At 35.4% G+C, this 17,921-nt stretch overlaps 4 protein-coding genes across 9 annotated transcripts; 1 reads left to right on the top strand and 3 right to left on the bottom strand.

The window, feature by feature from the left end:
• On the top strand, positions 1,671-5,567 carry LOC109715729. Of its 5 annotated transcripts, none has more exons than XM_020240861.1 (9): positions 1,671-1,911; positions 2,106-2,188; positions 2,490-2,590; positions 3,392-3,439; positions 3,510-3,556; positions 4,240-4,306; positions 4,390-4,433; positions 4,923-4,980; positions 5,215-5,567. In XM_020240861.1, the coding sequence occupies exons 3-9, from the start codon at positions 2,522-2,524 to the stop codon at positions 5,263-5,265; spliced, it is 384 nt and encodes a 127-aa protein (XP_020096450.1). In that variant the 5' UTR covers positions 1,671-1,911; positions 2,106-2,188; positions 2,490-2,521; the 3' UTR covers positions 5,266-5,567. The 5 variants fall into 5 exon arrangements, with proteins under 5 accessions (XP_020096450.1, XP_020096453.1, XP_020096452.1 ...); XM_020240864.1 differs by having other exon boundaries at positions 1,756-1,911; positions 2,116-2,184; positions 2,488-2,590; XM_020240863.1 differs by having other exon boundaries at positions 1,756-1,911; positions 2,116-2,188.
• On the bottom strand, positions 5,978-7,552 carry LOC109715728 (probable membrane-associated kinase regulator 6). Its single transcript, XM_020240860.1, has 2 exons — positions 6,746-7,552; positions 5,978-6,632 (listed from the first exon to the last, which is right to left on the bottom strand). The coding sequence occupies exons 1-2, from the start codon at positions 7,295-7,297 to the stop codon at positions 6,600-6,602; spliced, it is 585 nt and encodes a 194-aa protein (XP_020096449.1). The 5' UTR covers positions 7,298-7,552; the 3' UTR covers positions 5,978-6,599.
• LOC109715644 (phosphatidylinositol/phosphatidylcholine transfer protein SFH11-like) lies at positions 9,308-13,380 on the bottom strand. Of its 2 annotated transcripts, none has more exons than XM_020240756.1 (11): positions 12,894-13,380; positions 12,424-12,523; positions 11,968-12,234; positions 11,685-11,762; positions 11,500-11,601; positions 11,373-11,422; positions 11,184-11,292; positions 10,381-10,461; positions 9,909-10,032; positions 9,710-9,781; positions 9,308-9,623 (listed from the first exon to the last, which is right to left on the bottom strand). In XM_020240756.1, the coding sequence occupies exons 1-11, from the start codon at positions 13,235-13,237 to the stop codon at positions 9,316-9,318; spliced, it is 1,635 nt and encodes a 544-aa protein (XP_020096345.1). In that variant the 5' UTR covers positions 13,238-13,380; the 3' UTR covers positions 9,308-9,315. The 2 variants fall into 2 exon arrangements, with proteins under 2 accessions (XP_020096345.1, XP_020096346.1); XM_020240757.1 differs by having other exon boundaries at positions 9,532-9,623; positions 9,931-10,032.
• On the bottom strand, positions 17,311-17,655 carry LOC109714782 (21 kDa protein-like). The gene has a single exon (XM_020239491.1). The coding sequence runs from the start codon at positions 17,653-17,655 to the stop codon at positions 17,311-17,313; it is 345 nt and encodes a 114-aa protein (XP_020095080.1).

Below are 17,921 nucleotides of genomic sequence, written 5' to 3'. Positions count from 1 at the left end.
GTGGGATTAACAATCCGCACCCGCTAGAAGTATGTGGGTTATAACTGTAATTTTATAATATAAAAGAAGGAAAGATTAACGCTTTTAAAATTTTTAGGCTTTTTATAGTATAAAAATAATACTTTTAGCCACCACATTATCAAATTAGGTTTTAGTTGACTAAATAATAAAGTGTTGCTGCTATAAAAGTAATGCGACATATTAATTATTGGGGCTTTTTTTGCAAATAGCCCCCTGACAAATTTTATTTGCAAAAATAACCCCGTCCAAAAATTATTTGCAAAAATGGCCATGCCCCTGCCACGCCAGCGCCACGTCAGCGCCACGCGAGCAGCGCGGGCCCAGTTGTTTAAGTTGAACACGGTGAACCATTCACCATGTTCAATATAAGATTTTTGTATTGGACACGGTGAATGGTTCACCGTGTCCAATACAAATACCCCAACAATGACTAAGTTGGAGGTATTTGTATTAGACACAGTGAACCATTCACCGTGTCCAATTATTTGTATTGGACACGGTGAATGATTCACCGTGTCTAATACAAATATTTTGATCTTAGCTATTTTGTATTGGATACGGTGAACCATTCACCGTGTTCAATACAAAGTTTTGTATTGAACACGGTGAATGGTTCACCGTGTTCAACTTAACCATCTGGCCCAGCCCTGCCTGCGTGGCGCTGACGTGGCGCTTGCGTGGTGGGGCCAGGGCCATTTTTATAAATAAATTTTTGACAGGGCCAATTTTAAAAAAAAAATTTGTAAGGGGGCTATCTGCAAGAAAAGCCCTAATTATTGTCACTTCATCAATTATAGTATTACTACATCACTTTTAAATTAGTAACACATAAATATGTAGTCAACTAAATTAGATTGTGAAATTTAATTGCAACAGTTTAAAAAACTTGAACAGAAAATTATAATAAATTGAAATATGGGGACTACGGTGTCCCGTACCTCACAGTTTTGAGGGCCAAAAGTGTAATTTAGTCTTTCATTATTATTTTTTTTTTTCCTTTCTTTTCTAGAAAGATGTGATACTTCTTCGACTTTTGCAGCTTTAATTTAGCTGCAAAATTTAGGGCTCCATCTTTTGCTCCACTGTAGGTCAAGGATGTGCATCAATTGCTTGATTATTTATTGCGGAAACTTCAAATAGCCCGCTGTGGTTTCGCACTTTCTCACTTTCATACCTTGTGGTTTTAAGTGTATCAAGTTAGTACCCTATAGTTTTGCACTTTCTCACTTTAATATCCTGTGATTTCAAGTGTATCAAGTTAGTACCCTATGGTTTCACACTTTCTCACTTTAGTATCCTATGGTTTAATATTTCGTTAAATTATATACCCCGAAATGGATAACAAAAGGAGAAAATTAAAACCACGGAGTACTAACTTGATACAAAAATAAAACCATATGAAACTACCTTGATATACTTGAAATCACAGGGTACTAAAATGAAAAAGTGCGAAATCACATGGTACTAACTTGATACACTTGAAACTACAGGATATTAAAGTGAAAAAATACGAAACCCCAAGGGGTATTTGAAGTTTTCCTTTATTTATTTGATCATTGGTTTCATCTCTCTACTTTCTACTGCTGATGTGTCGGCTCAGATAGAGGAAAACTATTTGGTTTCATTTTTAGAACACTAAATCTCAGTCTATTACTCTATTTGCACCCAACCTCTCCCCCATCCCGCGCGAGCTCGAGCTCTCCCCCTCTCCTTCACCTCTCCTCTCTCCTCCCTCTCTAAGCTCGGATCCCTATCGGCAGCGGCGGCGGCGGCGGCGTCGTCGTCGTCTCCGGCGGAGGAGCTCTCGGCGGCGGAGAAGGGCGTAAAATCAAACCCCTTTCACGGGGCGCCCCACACCCTCCTCCGCCACCGCGCCTCGTGCCATTCCAGGTACGAAAATTCAAAGCATAACAAAATAAAATATGGTTCTCATATGCAGATCTGAATAATCACAAAGTATTATTCTTTTGATTTCGATATTCAGAGGTAGAGAGGGAATTACTTATTGTGTAAGTTCATATATAGTTATATATATATGTATGTATATTTTTTGGTGACATAAACCCTAATTGAAGTCAATTCAGAAATTCGTAGCTACCAGGTAGAAACCTGCTTCGATCATCAATTGGACGCTCTTCATATTCACCGCATATAAAAAAAGAGAAAGGTAAAATTTCTATATAATCATATATTCATATGTTATGTTTGGGGCAATTCAACAAACATCTTACGAGCGTAAAATCCAGAGTGTAAGTGCTCTGCATGAGAGATCGTCGGAGCTGTTAATTAGCATGTTCGAAATTATGTGCTGTAGTTATTATGATCTAGTAAGAGTACGAGTTCATTATAATGAGGGAATATAAGTAAAAATTATAAATATCATGAGTATTTATTTATGTCTTTTTACTATATTTTCTTTTTTTTTCTTTTTACATTAATTTACTAATGTTTTTCGGAAATCATATTAGGTTGGACCTAACATTTTCTCGGATAAACGGAGATGGCCTCAAATAATCCTCACCCTACTCAGTTTCCTGTTACAGAGAAGTCGATATCCTTAGATATCAAGGTCTCTCTCTCGCTCTCTGAACTAACTTTTAGTATAATTGGACTTAATATGTATAATGTATTTAACGTAGTGTAACCTTGTATAACCTTGTATTTACAACTGATTGGCATGGCATGTACCTAACAGCACCAGATTTGCATGATTCATTCATATATAATCATGATGTAGTTTTGTTTTTGACAACTTAATGGGTTTGACGAACATGTAACAGAGTGCATGGTTATTTCTTGGTTTAAGTCATTGACGAAAACATGCTTGAAATGTTTATTTGCCATCTTATTCTACCAGGCCATGTGGTTTAAGAGTATTGTGCTAAAATAAGCAGTTATTGCGACCAATTAATTCTGGTGACGTAGCAGACTGGTTACAGATTATGGCTGTCAATGATATACACTCCAATATAACTACTGCATGTGTTTGTTGAATAGCCTAAGTTCATTATTATGCATTTTTTTTATTAGAAGCTAGCATATTATGTATTGCGGAATGTTCTCTCAGCTCGCTTGGCATTTCCTACTAAACCCTGTGCCTCCTTCGTTCAACTTTTTTGCTTCCTTCCCGTCTGAATTGCTGTTAGCATAACCATTCCTCTTCCTAGCAAATTTTTCTATTCAAAATTTTTGCGTACTTCAGCCTGAATTGTTGTTACCTCCTTTCCCTATCATCAAACAAGGACAAAGCATGCACCAATTTGAGCCTAGGGCTGTGGAGATGTTAGCGTGATGGAATTTATATATAAACTTTTGTGCATGCAAGGTGACATGAGAATCTCTTCATAGCATTATGTGTTTGGCATTGTAGGGAACTAAGACGGACATCATAATCAGCAAGTATACAGATAGTTTTCTGGTGAGTTGCATCTCATACTCAGCTCTATAGCTTTTAATATGGACATGTTTACATGAAAATATTCTTTCAGGTCATGGTGACTCAAATAGGATCTATGGGTACCATACTGCATGCTAGGTCTGTGTTTTCCTTTTTCCTGTATGCTGTTTCAACTATGCATTCACAGATTCTTTGATCACAACCTTTTATGTGCATGTGCATCTTCTATTTAGTCACTATGTTATCGGCAGTTTGACACTGTTAAAAAAAAAAAAACATATTTTGGACTTATCTTTGCTTAAACTGAGGTAGGATGACTGAAATAAATTTTTATATTTGAATTTTGGTGCACTAAATGTAATACATAGTGTATTTAGTTGATTGGTAGTATGGGCAGAACCTATCAAATAGGCATAATTATGGGCTTCTAAGCATGTCTTTTTGGTTGAGGTGTCTTCATATGGAGATAACAGCAAGCCTTTTAAACCTTCAAGATTTTGCTTGCCATTTCATTTTCTAGTTGGAATGGTATTTTACTGCAAAAAGACATTTAAACTTAAGGTTCACCATGGTCGTTGACTTATCAGCAATGGAATAGAAAGCAAATTGGCAAATCAATAGTTACTTAAGCACAAGTGTTTTAGTTTCAGTAATGCTATATAATAAGAGCTGAGAAAATTTTAGGGCCAGTGTGTCTAATACCGATGTGTTGATCAAATTTATAATATTGATCAGGCCTTATTTTGTGAGGCCATAGCAAATTATTTTCCTCTTCTGTTTGACTATACTGCTGATTGAAGATTTAATTTTTCTGATGATAGGAAGGAGGAAGGTGTATCACTAGATCCAACTTTTAATGTTTCTGTGATATTTGGCAAGAGAGATGAGGCAAATACAACACATCTATTCTCTAGTTTGGTCTTTCTTTTCCTAATGGATACTGATCTTGAGTCCAAATGTGATGGTTGCAGCCACTTCTAGTTGCATGTGCAAGGCAGATGATTGAACATATGAGGTATTTTTACCTCTCTCCGTGGTAGATATGGATATTTGATATTTTGAAATAAGAGCTTTCTATCAGTTGAACTTAGTCAATGAATTTGTTAGTTCGAGTTATGCTAATTTCTTCACTTCATGCTTTAAAGAAATCAGAAGTGCTGCCTTATAGGGGCCTAAATTTTTTACTTTTGTCTCATACAACCAGGTATTTTAGATAGTTCTAGATTATTTGAATTTTCTTATAATAGAGTTTTGATTTTGATTTCCTTTCAGTATGTTGAATGACTAATTCATAATCTGCAAATATGTTTGGCAAATTCACTCTGTTGTCGCTGCGTATTGTCAATAATTCCATCAGATTATGTCATGTCTATTGTCATCTGGGAAATAATTCTAAAGAATAGGTATATAAGAAACTGGATTGCGCTAGAATTTAAATTTTATAGAAATTGGTGAGTTATATTCTGTGGATTGTAATACCATACTTCCAATCTATATGTTGCAGCCATTGCGGTTCGTCGAGGGCATTGATTCTGTCTCTTGGTCTAAAAGATCACTCTCAGGTAACATATTGAAAAGACCTGGAGATGTTTAAATCTTTTATGGATTCTGTCTCGTGTTTTAACTTTGAATACAAGTTACCGATTTGAATTAGCATTTCACCTAGAATTTAAGTGCTCCTTATCTTTGATTACATAAGCCTTTTCATTTGATCAAAATTTCTTCGTTTTTTTCCTCCTTTTACTTTGATTACGTTATTAAGCATTTGTTCTCACTGTGGTTTTTGGTTTCCACAGGAGATTTTAAAGGATATCATTTCTGCTGTCATTGAGAATCGCCTTTGGTGAATTTGAGATGCCTGAAAGTTATTAGAGTTCTTTCCGTTCCTTTTTAACAACCTTTTTCCTTTTATTTATTATCAATTATTTTTTTATTTGTTGTAACTAATGCATTGAGAAAATGCGCTTTAGCTTTTGTGGCATTAATTTTATAGAAGATATTGTTGTAGGTTGTTTTCCTTATATGGCTGTAAAATAACTTCTTGATGATTCGAGTGCTCGTTATGACAAAGTTGCACAACATGCAGGATGCTCTAGTTCTCTTTTGTACACCTCGGTTTTATTGACATGGTAATATAGAATTTTTTGTATCTTCTAAATATATTTTCTTAGCATATTTGTTAATAATTTTTTAACTGTTATTTTTATATATTTTTCTTGCAGATTATTTTTCTTAAGCTTATGAATCTTTTTTATTGGAATCTTCACTCTTTAAGGATGAGTCTTCGTGAACGGTAGTTTGAACTTCTCTGTTGGAGCGCATAGAACTTTCTTTTCATCTATAAAACTTTTTAATTACATATTAGTCTTCTTGTAATTCGAATTTTTTTTAGCTATCTAATGTTTGATTGACATTTATTTTGTGATAAAAATTGATTTTGACATTTACTTGTACTCGCAACACTTTTGAGAATGTAATAGGCTTTTATATTCAGCTTATTCAGCTTATTTGATATTCATGAAATGTTGGGTTTTTAATTTTCATTGTCTATGCATTATTTTTTGAAATTTTTATAGTGATTAATTGGATATATGACTTTTAATGATGATTTAATATTTTTTATATTTAGTGGCTATTTACCTTATTTTTGTTGGCATTTGTGATTAATGTTACATATTTTATGGGCAAATGTATTTTGTTTTTAGTGGCTTTTATAATTGCCGGTATAGAGTAATCTTTAGTGACAATTATTTTACTTTTTACCAGCCGCTAATATAATTGCCGCTAGACTTTTACCGATTCCATTTATAGTGACAATTATTACAATTGCCGGTAGAGAGAGTAGCGGCGATTATAATCGCCGCTAATCTATGAGATAATTGTCGCTAAAAGGCAATTTTGTTGTAGTGTTTTTTCTTTCCTTTTCTTTTCTTTTCTTTTTTTTCCCTCTATTTTATATTCGCATATTGGGGGCTCTTATTCCGAAAAAAAATTAGATTGTCACTGGAGAACTGAAATTTAAGTCACTACTTAATACTACATTGTTGTTTAGGTAGTATTTACAACATTTTACTTTTCTGAATAGCTAAAAATTTACATTAAGTTTAGCAAAGCCAACAACACAGAGAATATCTCTAGCAAAGTCTTCATCAATGGTTCTTCTTTTCTCCCTTAACTTGGTTCAGAATTTCTCCGTTAGTTCTTCTCCCCCTAGCTGAATTCAAAACAAGAATCATAACCAATTTAGTTAAAAAAAAAGGAGAATAAAATGTTACACTTGTCCATTAATGTGAAAAAATTAGGAAAAGAACATCTTGATCTACTTACAAATGACTTCTTGCAGTGTAGAATTGCTTCATGAACAGCATTATCGGCACTCTCGCTGCACCATTCCATGCTCACAGATGCATTGCTCGTCCTCGACGAACTCGTTCGGTTGCTTGACTTCTTCGACGAGCTTAACCGCATCTCCTTCACCTTAACATACAACGGTTTGAGAAAACTCGCGTACTTATGCAGGAACTTCTTCGTCGATCTCCTCCAAATCCTCGCCAACGATGACTTGAACTTCGCACTCTTCGAACTCTCGCTTTTCGACGTGTTTGAGCTTACCGAAATCGGAACACTTTGAGATGAATTTAAGATAGGGGAAGAGTTTTGCGATGAGGATCGAATGAAATTAGAAAGAAGCGGTTTAGACGAGTCTAACGAATCAAAAGGGTTGTGAATCGATTCGATCTTTTGTCGACTAATGAGGTGAAGTGGAAGAAGGAAACCATTAGAGAAAATTTGGTCTGCAAATACAACTTCAGGAGAATGGAAGCATGGACTAGTGAAGCTAAAGTTGGCACCCTTCACCAAACCGAGTTCTTCGTCCATGTCGAATGAGTCGAGGAGCGGCTCGACGTTCTCTGACGACCACCGATACGAGAAGTTTTTGCTATAGAGTTGATGAGAGTTGATGCTTGTGAGGTCTCCATGTAAGAAATGAACTAGTCTTTGAAGTTGGCAGTTTGGTAGTTAGGAAAAAGGGATAGGTAGGAAGGAATAAGAAGGGGGGAGAGATGATGGGGGCATGGGGAATAAGCATTGCAAACTGTTTTCACATCTATGGATAGTTTGAAAGATCAAATACATGCTAATGTTATGTTAAGTTTGAAACATTCATTGCATATTTACTTTCTTGGATTCAATTGCTTTTTAAATGATTTGGTTTCCATTTAGCTGGATTTTCGAAGAGTTACTCTACTGTAGAAAATAAAAGCTTATAGAAATTGGACATACGGTGAACAAATAGATCGAACCTTTTGTTCCGCTGCCCCCAAGATTAAAATCTGCTAGCATGAGAAGTTTCAGGTAAAATTTTGTTGAAAATTTTATTAGTGCTTCATACAGCTCTACTCAAATAGTGCTTCTGCATAAGCGCCAATCGAGCCAAATATGACATAAGTTAACTTTACAGTCAATTTGTTAAAGTATCGGAATATAAAAAGCCTTTATTATAACAAGTCATAAAATCTCGTATAAAACTAAGCTTTAGGTTCCTTGCAATATTCCACAACAATAAAAAAAAATCTATAGTAATTTACAAATTATTATTGGACAAGATAGGAGATTCTTTGCTTAAGACCCAAAGTCAAGAAGTCCTTGCCATGTGTCCTAAGTAGTTGGGCAGTTGAGATGAAGCCATTTTTGTGGTCTCCATTTGACAAAGCATCTGACCAAACCTTGATTACTTTCAGATCAACTAACATGGTTGGTGTCATTAAAATATTATGTTAAATGAAATTTGATCACCAACAAAAATAACTATATTTTGGGGGCAAATGGATAACATGCGACATGAGAGATGAGGATTTAATCTATTGAAATCTAATGTAACTGTTAAATATAAAGAAAAATAAAAAAAATATCATCCTTCACTAGCTAAAGCTTTTATAGAATAACAATTATTTCATGTTCTTTAATGTGGTATTATAGCATAAGGTCTTCAGTTTGAGTCCCACGATATTCCCGGGCGTAATTGATTTTCTTCTATTTAATACAAGCCCACGTCATGCGTTTATCAAAAAGTCTCAAGCCCAAACACAAGGGAGAGTGTTAAATATAAAAATACTATTTTCTGCTAGCTTAAGCTTTTGAAAAAATAGTTATTTTATATAATTTAACATTGACTATTTGACCTAGTAAATGGTAGAAATTGAACCCTGAATGGTAGGGGCTCAAATTCTCAATCTAATAGAAAATAATCCAGAAATAATTTTAACAACTAATAACTCAACTCTACATTGCTGGATGATAAGAGTAGAACCCTTATCCCTTTGTTTCTTTTAATTTCCTTTTCATTTAGAGGTGAACAGGTATAACTGCAGCATATAATAGTTGTTGGCAATTCTATCTCATTATGGTTATAGTTAGATTTTAGGAGTAATTTTTTGTATGCTTACATTTTACAAGCAAATTTTACTAACATCTAGATTAGCTTAGGTGGCTCATTTCAGAGTTCATCCATGAGTTTGTAGACATTTGTAAAACTTGTTATAAACATAACATTACTCATTTGTTAAATAATACTCCCATATCAGATGGGAAAAGAGTTTTGATTCGGAATATAATAGACCACACACTCTAGTAAAAATAACTGAGCTTAAGTATTTTAGGTCAATAGATTGGGCCTAGCGAATTATTATTGCTAGCGGGTCAAGTCATTACAACTGCTTCTTCAAGTAGTAGTTCTTACTCTCATGGGGCATTTTGGAGGTAGGGGGATCAAAATCTGTACGTGCATATTTACGGGATTTGATCTCCAGCCTTTTATTTATTTCGTGGGTCAAATGAGTGGTAGGGTGAGAAGAAACTAAACTAGTTACTGACCAAGTTTATGTGTTTTTTTGCATTCAACAGAAACTAACTTTACATAACCAAACTGGCATGTTGCTGAAAATTTCATGTTTAAGACCAGTGCTCAGAGGGAATGCATGTAGAATGTAAAATTGTAGACCATTATCTATTAGAAGGAACTTCTTTTCATAAAATTTTTTTTTTAAAAAAAAAAAATCCAGGGAATAAAAAATGGAAAATAAAAGAAAAGGCAATAATTGCATATATATATATATATATACACGATATTCCTCGAATTTCATCGCATGCTTACTTCTTACTTCATATGTCCACCATTTGCTGTCATCAGAACTGTGATTCAATCCTGTAGAAAGAATTGCTGAAGAGGTTACATTACCAACTTATTAATGCAAAATACTGAAAATGTTAACTTTGGTGTAAATATCTTACTGAGGCTAGTTGCTTTAACTGTTGTATGTGATCTGCAAGTTCTTGCTGCTTTGTTACAAGTTTGTGCAACACCTGAGAGAACGAAAACGGAAGTTCAATACATCACTTCCTCGTACTTTCGAGGCGTATAAACAGACATTCAAAATATCGAGGGATATATGTACGAAAAAAAAAAAAAAAAAATGTTGAATGGATATACGTAAAAGCGATTTCCCGCTCACTTGTTTGGTGTCTGCAAGCCAACTTTCCAGTTCTAAAATCTTCTTCGAAATATCCTCCTTAGCATAATTTGTTCGCATACTCTTTGGGGGACCATGAACTTCCTGGATCAAGACAGTTAACAAGAATATAGATGTTGAGCAAGCTTAAACTATACGAAGCATGAGATACTTGATTCAGTAAAGATGAATTTACCATCGACGAAATCGATCTTAACACTTATATTACTACTTTTGGAAGCAGATATTTGTCACTGAGCCTGTGATGATTGTGTATATGATTATACAAAATAGCCGATCGAACTTTTGGATAAATCAATGTAAAATAGGCTGAGACCTTCGACTTAATTGATGTAGAAAATGTCAAGGAGATAAAATCAAGCTTATCCTACAAAATTTTTAGTGACTTTAACTTGAAAGGATATGATAATAAGCTTCAAGGAGGAAGATTACAATCTCAGGCATCTCCGTCTCTTTTAATGTCATGCTGACTGCTCTGTTGTTTCTGGGCCTGAGTTGTCTATCAGTAGATTCCTGCAAATTAATTGAAAATTCAAGTACTTAAACATTGAAGGAAAAAAACCAAATTGAACAAAAAAAAAAGAAGAAAGAACAAGAACTCTACTGAAATAGATTATAGAGAGCAGCTGCAACAAGGGAGAGGGTCCATGAAGAACCCAAAAACACAAAAACAAAGTGCGAAGAAAGGCATTTCGCACTCCAATCAAATGGAGCTCCAAAGGAGATTTAGTCCAAGGAAAATTGACTAATTTGCCGCACTTTTTTCATCTTACTTCTCTTCGTAGTTGGCGGGGTATCAAGTTCAGTCTTCCATTGTAGCTAGCCACTGTAGTCTAGCTTTCGCATTCAATGCGACGCTACCTGTACTTATCTTTTACTTAAATGAAATTATTCTAGGAACCTCCTAAAACCTTGCAAATAGAAAAAGAAATTGCATCAGAAACCTTTGCACTATTTTTTTTTCTTCCAGATAACTGTACAATCTGCATTATTTCCATTAATTTTCTTAACATCATCAGCCACATGAAAGCAGAATAACTCAAACAAACTCATCTAGGATTCAATAGAATTGTGATACCTGAACTTAAAATATTCATCAGATTAGGGAGTAGGCACGCGGATAATTGAAACCAGAAAAATACTTATTTATTTAGTTAAATTTACTGATCGGTAACAATATTTGAAAGCACAATAGTTTAGGAATCTGAGTAATTGTAAAACCAACTCTATTTTACCTGCAAAATGCTAATAATATCTGGGTTAGTCCAAGGCCCCTTATCTTTCAGCAGGCATCCTCCATATTCAGAACATTTGCAAGTTCCGCCCAGAAACTCCGGCAAATTACTGTACAAGTGCATGAAATTCCTCTATCAGCAGCAAACTACCTAAGCATTCCTTCAAATCCTGAGCAGCTACTTTGTTACCTCGGATCTACGGCTTCGAAAAGAGTACTTTGGTAATTAGAACCCAGAACCTGATAATTTCAAACTAGTAAGTTGCAACAAAAATCAGATTTTAGGATGATAGAGTACAGAAGAAAGATAGAAGAACCTTTATCTTCGACAGTGTCCGTGCCTCCAAGAAAGCGTGTAGAACTTTCCACAGAGCTTTAAACCCGCTGCCGGCGTTGATTACGTACAGTTGATTGAGAGTCTGCAATTGGACAAAATCACACATCTGTCTCTGCAGTTTGCCAAAGCGGCAGACTTGATAATTGAAACCACTTTTGTGTGTACCTCTGGATAGTAATTGCTGTCGATCTTTTGAATTTCGATGAACAGCTCTCGAGCAGGTTTCGAGAAGTTATTCATGCCCTATGCAAAAATACTTAAAAGAGAGTCACAAGATATGCAGTACGCGGGTGCATATGCGGTCCGTATAAGATATATAAGTAAAGATGGCCCCGAAAATCAACCCGGCAAGTAGTGATGCGAAGTGAACGCTTTCAAATGTGCAGATAAAAGGAAATGAAGAAAAGGAGTAGCTTGTTAATAAGAGACTGGAAAAATCGCTACTCACCACTCCTTTCACATCGACTATTGTCGTTGTGGAGGCTATGCGTCTCTCAGCCGCAAGCGAGCATGCAGGGTATCTCAAATTCAATGTTTTCTCTTGCTCCTGTACGTGATACTTTACGTAACGGTCGACGGTAGTTACTTGTAACAGTTTCGTAAGATCCACTGACCCTATCCTTTCAATGTATAATGGTCTGCCATATCTGTCGACTCCATGATATCCGTGCGGGTAGCATCTTTTGACCGCTTCGATCTCCTCGAACTTAAAATCCTGCAAATTCGACAACAAGTTGATATGCCAGCTGAAATTTTGCTAACTAGAGCTTACTAATGAGAACTGTGAAAATGTACAGCAAGCATTATATACCATTGAATCTTGACAAGTAGTACTTCAAAGTTGAAACTTTCGAAATCCTTTCTATGAAAAAGTTTTAGTTTGTTGTCACACATCTCTTTTTACCTTTGTTATTGTGTCGACGCCAAAGTCTTCACGCCATTTCAGCATATTTACAAACATGTCTTTTGCTTTCACTGTATTAAAGGCTCTCATCCGCAGAAATCTACATGCAATCCAAAAGTTATTAAAAAAAAAGAAAAGGAAATCCAAATGCTTCTTGTTTGAAGACTCAAGGAAAATGTTAAGAATCTAGACACTAAATATCTTTGTTGCCTATATATTTTTCGTTCTTGTTTGCTTGGCTTCTAGAATAACTTCTTTTCCGAAAAGTAGAAGTTTCTAGAAATGATTTGCAGTAAATGAACTCCAAGAAAAAAGCTCTAATTTGCAGCTTCTGCTTCTATTATAACAAGTAGTTATTCAGGAATTTTAATAAAAAAGGACGGTTCTATTTAAGTAGCACTTCTATAGAAGTTCCTAGCTGCAAAATAGCGCTCGAGGAGATTTATGATGCTTAGCAAATAGTATTGTACCGTAAGAGGGTATGATAATCATCGTGCTGCTCTGGCAATTGGCCGGTCAGGAGAAGCAATTCTCTGAAGGACTTCACGGCCTCGTCATCTTTTGGATCATGCACAACTTGCGAAATATCAGATAATGTGTTCCTCTGACTGATCCTAAGGCTCATCTTCGACAAGAACGACTTTTTCTTTTCTACTTGGGGAAGTTCCCAGTGAGCCTCGATAGGCAAGTTCAGTAAATTGACACTTCTGCTCCTATTCTGAAGTGCATTACATCCGACAGCTCGATTGTCGAACCCAAAAGCAAGTATTGATATAGTTATCAGTCCAGGGCTCTTTTTACCGCAGTAACGCATGAACACAGTTTCTTCGTGATTTTCTTTCTTCAGTTCATCCAATTGAGCCTATCTAGTAAAGTCATGTAAGTGTAATGACTAAGAAGGGGATTTAGGAAACGAGAAACGGGCGAAATAGACAATTTTTTTAAAAAAAGATTGAAAGAAAGTTTATATATATTCACAAAACATGATGATTAGATGACTATTGTGTAAATCAGGGCTCACCGTGCCGCGGCATAGTTGTGTGCTGCAGCACAAAGCAAATAACAAACTGAATCTCAACATTCTATATTGCTTTGAGAATAAGTTCCAATAATACATTCCAACAAAAACTTTCACAATAATGTATGTTCCAACAATTCATAGACTAATAGAGAAAAGATTGGGAAAAATAACATCTAAGTTTACTCAAAAGTATAATGCTAATCTCATACTTTGCGCAAAGGAGAAAAAGAAAAGTACTCATCTGAAAAAGAAATGTGAGTTCCTCAAAATACTTTGCTTGATAGAGCACAAGCTACATAGAATCCATGAATGTGGCTAAATAATGGGACAAATGCAATGCAAATAGAATAACTAATAAATTGGATGCAGCTAATTCATAAGAAAGAAAATTTCAGATTAACATACAAAACTTTGTGTCATTTGGAAATGACCACCCAACATTTGAATATCGTGATTTTGATATCTTAACCTTCCAATCTGTTTGATTTGACTCATTTAATGGAGCAACTATTATCTGCACCTAGTTCATCATTACAAATAATAAAATTTTGTTTGAGAATCAGGAGCTTGGCTTGCGACAACGCTATTTCAGAGTATCCTCAAATTCGAATCTAAGGGCTCCACCACGTCCCATGCAAAATGCAAATGAAAAATACTTAAAATAGGTTGACGAGCAAAATCAAAATTTTGAAATGTTGGTAAGTCGCTTTCAAATGACGCAGAGTACATGTTAAGTTCTGATGAGACATTTACCATTGCGACAGTGACAGTGACAGCAAGATTTACCACCTTTTGCAAAATGACAATGAGTAGATGAGCAGAAGCATAATAAAAACTGCTTGAGAGCAAAACCCAGAAGCCCAAAATGGAAGAGGAGAATAGGAGGAGGCCCAAACACATGGAACAAGTAATAGTATAAGAGAGAGAGAGAGAGAGAGAGAGAGAGAGAGAGAGAGAGAGAGAAGGGTTTGTGAAATAGTGCCTTACCCTAGAGTGTAACAAAAGGGATTCCATGTTGTGAAGAAGAAACAAAGTAAGAGGGGAAGAAGCTTCTTTCTTAATCTATCTGCTGTTTTCTCCCTTTCTTCCTTCTATCTTTCCCATAAATTACTTGGTTTCCCACCGCAGGTGGTAAAGAATTTGATGATAAATATCCAAAATTTTAAGTTCGAAATCTAATTACTTTATATTTTTAGTTGAATTTATTTTTCTTAAAAAATGAGTGAACAGATAACTTGCTACCATTCTTAAAAAAAAAAAAAATTGCATCATTAGTCCCTAAACTTTCGGTCTTGTTCTATTCCATGGTGTGTAATCTTTAGATTCTTAAAAAAGTTTTAATTTGGTCCTCTGCACATTTAATACTGGAGGGCAAATTATTACCTATTTGCAACATATCTGCACATTTCTCATTGAGTTGGGAATTCTTTATAGTGTATGAGCATATAGATGAATTAGGTTTATGCTTTATTTAAGGACCAAAATGATATATTGTTGAAAATTTAGCAAATAAATTGGAAAATTATTGAAAGGCCACATGGTAGAATTTTAAAGTTCGAGAACCAAACTGAAAGTTGATTGAAAGTTCAGTAGATATAGTGCAATTTACTCTATGAAAAACTCATTGCTCGTTAAGAAAAATACTTTTTGTACACCCAAAGAAAGGGTGTAGATCTTACACCCCTTATTTTAGGATTGATAAATATTTAAATAGTTTTTAGTAAAAATAAAAAAATTGATGTGATTACTAGAATATTTATGGCTTTGGATGAAATATTAAAGGTCGTATTAAATGATGCAAATGACACAGATCTAAGGGCGAGAATTGTCTCCGGCCTCCAATGCCGTTTTCTCGACGGATCGAGGCAGGCCCGAACAGTAGCAAAATTTTTACAAATTGGAGTAAATCAAAAGAAGAAAAGAGTCTCCTACATTCCTCTCCATTTCTTTTGTGGATCGAGATGAAGATTTGAGACAAATTATTATTATCTTTTTTATTTTTGACTTTCACTTATCGTCCTATTTGGCACGGATGGGGATGAGATCTCTACCATCCTGCATCCATTTGCATCCTAGGTTCTAGGATTTCACATTTGAACTTTCAAAACTGATTATATGTCCTGTCATATCGATTTCCTAACTTCTCATATAATTGTTCTGCCACCCTTAAAACTCACTAACCCTACTTGATTCAACATCTGTAACAACCACACGCAGGGAGAATTTAATCAATTTATATATCTAACAATCCATATTTTTAGTGATTGTTTCTATCACAGATGGTAAAAAACTTGGTATATGAGATTCTAAGCTCGAGATCTAGTTACTTTATATTTTTAATAAAACGTACGAGCTGGATAACATGCTATAGAGGGCCAAGATGAAAAAAAAGAAACAATAAAACGAGAAAGAAGCTAAATTTCTCTCTACTGGAGTAAAATTATCCATCACTATATAATAATAATTATTTAAGAACTAGGCTATTATACTATCAGTAGCACGGAGCGCTCTGTGCTACCAAATTGTTTTCGATGATGCGGCTTTCAAATCGACGATCGGCTCCATTAGACTTGATCTACACTATTGAAAGCATTTAGAAACTAAATTTCATAATTTTTCGATATCATTTACCTATCAAACAAGTAATCTAAAATTGAACAGCTGAAAATAAAAATCTCATGAAAAATGATGATAAAAGATTTAAATTCAAGATGAGATATACTGATCTTACTCTAAATAGTGAAAAGAATTTTCTATAAAATTTTCATCGCATTTGGATTGTTTTACACCGTTAAACTCACAAACACACAACATCGGCCATTAAAATTGTCAATTTTGAGACCTTTTGATCACTAGTCAAATGATGTTGAAAAAATCTGAAATTTAGTTTCCAAATACTTTCAATAGTGCAGATCAAGTTTAACGGAGCCGATCGTCGATTTGGAAGCCGTATCATTGAAAACAACTTGGTACCACGGAGCGCTCCGTACTACCGATAGCATAGTAGCCGGACTCATTATTTAATCTCTTCTTAATTATTTAATGTGGGATTATTCACAAATCAATTCCTAACAAAGCATGCGTTCAACTCATCTTGGAAAGGAGATATTACTGGGAAACTTTTTTTATTCACCTAAGAGTACTTTTAATCTTTTTTTAATACTATAATAAAAATATGGTTACAATTATGAACAGCCACCACATGCTTATCCTGTAGCGTTTATAATCATAATTTTAAAATATTAAAAATATTTTTAAAAATTATAAATATTTTATAATATAAAAGTAATATTTTTAGTCTCGATATTATCAAAATAATCTTGTATTAACCATTTTAGATAAAGCACTTTCCTTTTCTTTTTTCTTTTTTTTTTTTTGGAATAAACTACAACATCCAACAACATTCACTCCTTACAAACTGGGACATATAAATACATTGGAAATTTGTAAAAATTCCCATCTTTAATGCAAATATATATATATATATATATATATAATATATATATATATATATATATATATATATAAACTAATTAACTATAAAGCCCCCTAGGGAGTGTATTTTGCTTCAAACCAAGGTGCTACAAATTCGGAGCATCCGCGAATTCAGGGCCCCACTAACTGTACTTGGCCTAATTCGGTGACGCCTAAAAATTTTATTTTTATATTATAAAAAATATAAAATATTTAAGTTTTTTTATTTTTAATATTATTAAATTACAGTTGCAATTGTTATGGAAAAAATATGCTGGCAAACTACAATTGCAATTTTAAAATATTGAAAGAAAAAAAATTACAAGTATTTTTAATTTTTCTAGACCGTTAGTAATATAAAAATAATATTTTTAACCACTGCATTATCAAAATTACGGTTCGAAAGAAGCCAACTTATTGATGAAAAATAAAGCGTTACTAGTCAGCTGCGCGACGTTCACAACTTGACTACGGACTAATTCACTGACACTGCTTGGGAGATCGCCGCCGAACCCCTCCAAGCAGGTGTCGTCGTTCGTGAGCGCGGCGCTCACCCATGTCTGCACGTTACTGATCTCGAACCTTTCCGCCTCCTGCGTGCCGCTGCCGCGGCCTTCTTTCATGCGCTCCATCTCCTCCGCGGACTCTCTGAGCTCGTCGGCAGCGTCCCCCAGCATGTCGACGCAGTCGCGCACGGCGGCCGCCTCCCCCCGGCTCATGCCGCCGCCGGCGGCCATCGCCGACACGGCGGACGATGCCGACCGCGCGCCGTCGAGGCGCGGGCCAGCAGCAGCGGGCTGGTCCCGACGGCCGCCGCGTGGGCGGCGAGGGTCCGGAGGCACAGCGCCGGGTATTCGGTGGCGCGGCACGAGTCCCGGATGAACTGGGCGCCGGCTTGGACTCCCCTGCCGACTCTTATGCCAGCGCATACTTTGATATCGGTGCAGAAAAGGAGTACGAGGATGAGGAGTGGAGTGGTCCTTGTTGCTGCTGTTGTACTATC

The sequence above is a fragment of the Ananas comosus genome, linkage group 9 (assembly GCF_001540865.1).
Source record: "Ananas comosus cultivar F153 linkage group 9, ASM154086v1, whole genome shotgun sequence".
Taxonomy (NCBI): domain Eukaryota; kingdom Viridiplantae; phylum Streptophyta; class Magnoliopsida; order Poales; family Bromeliaceae; genus Ananas; species Ananas comosus.
Note: the sequence above shows the minus strand (reverse complement) of the source record. Positions and strands in the feature narration are given on the sequence as shown.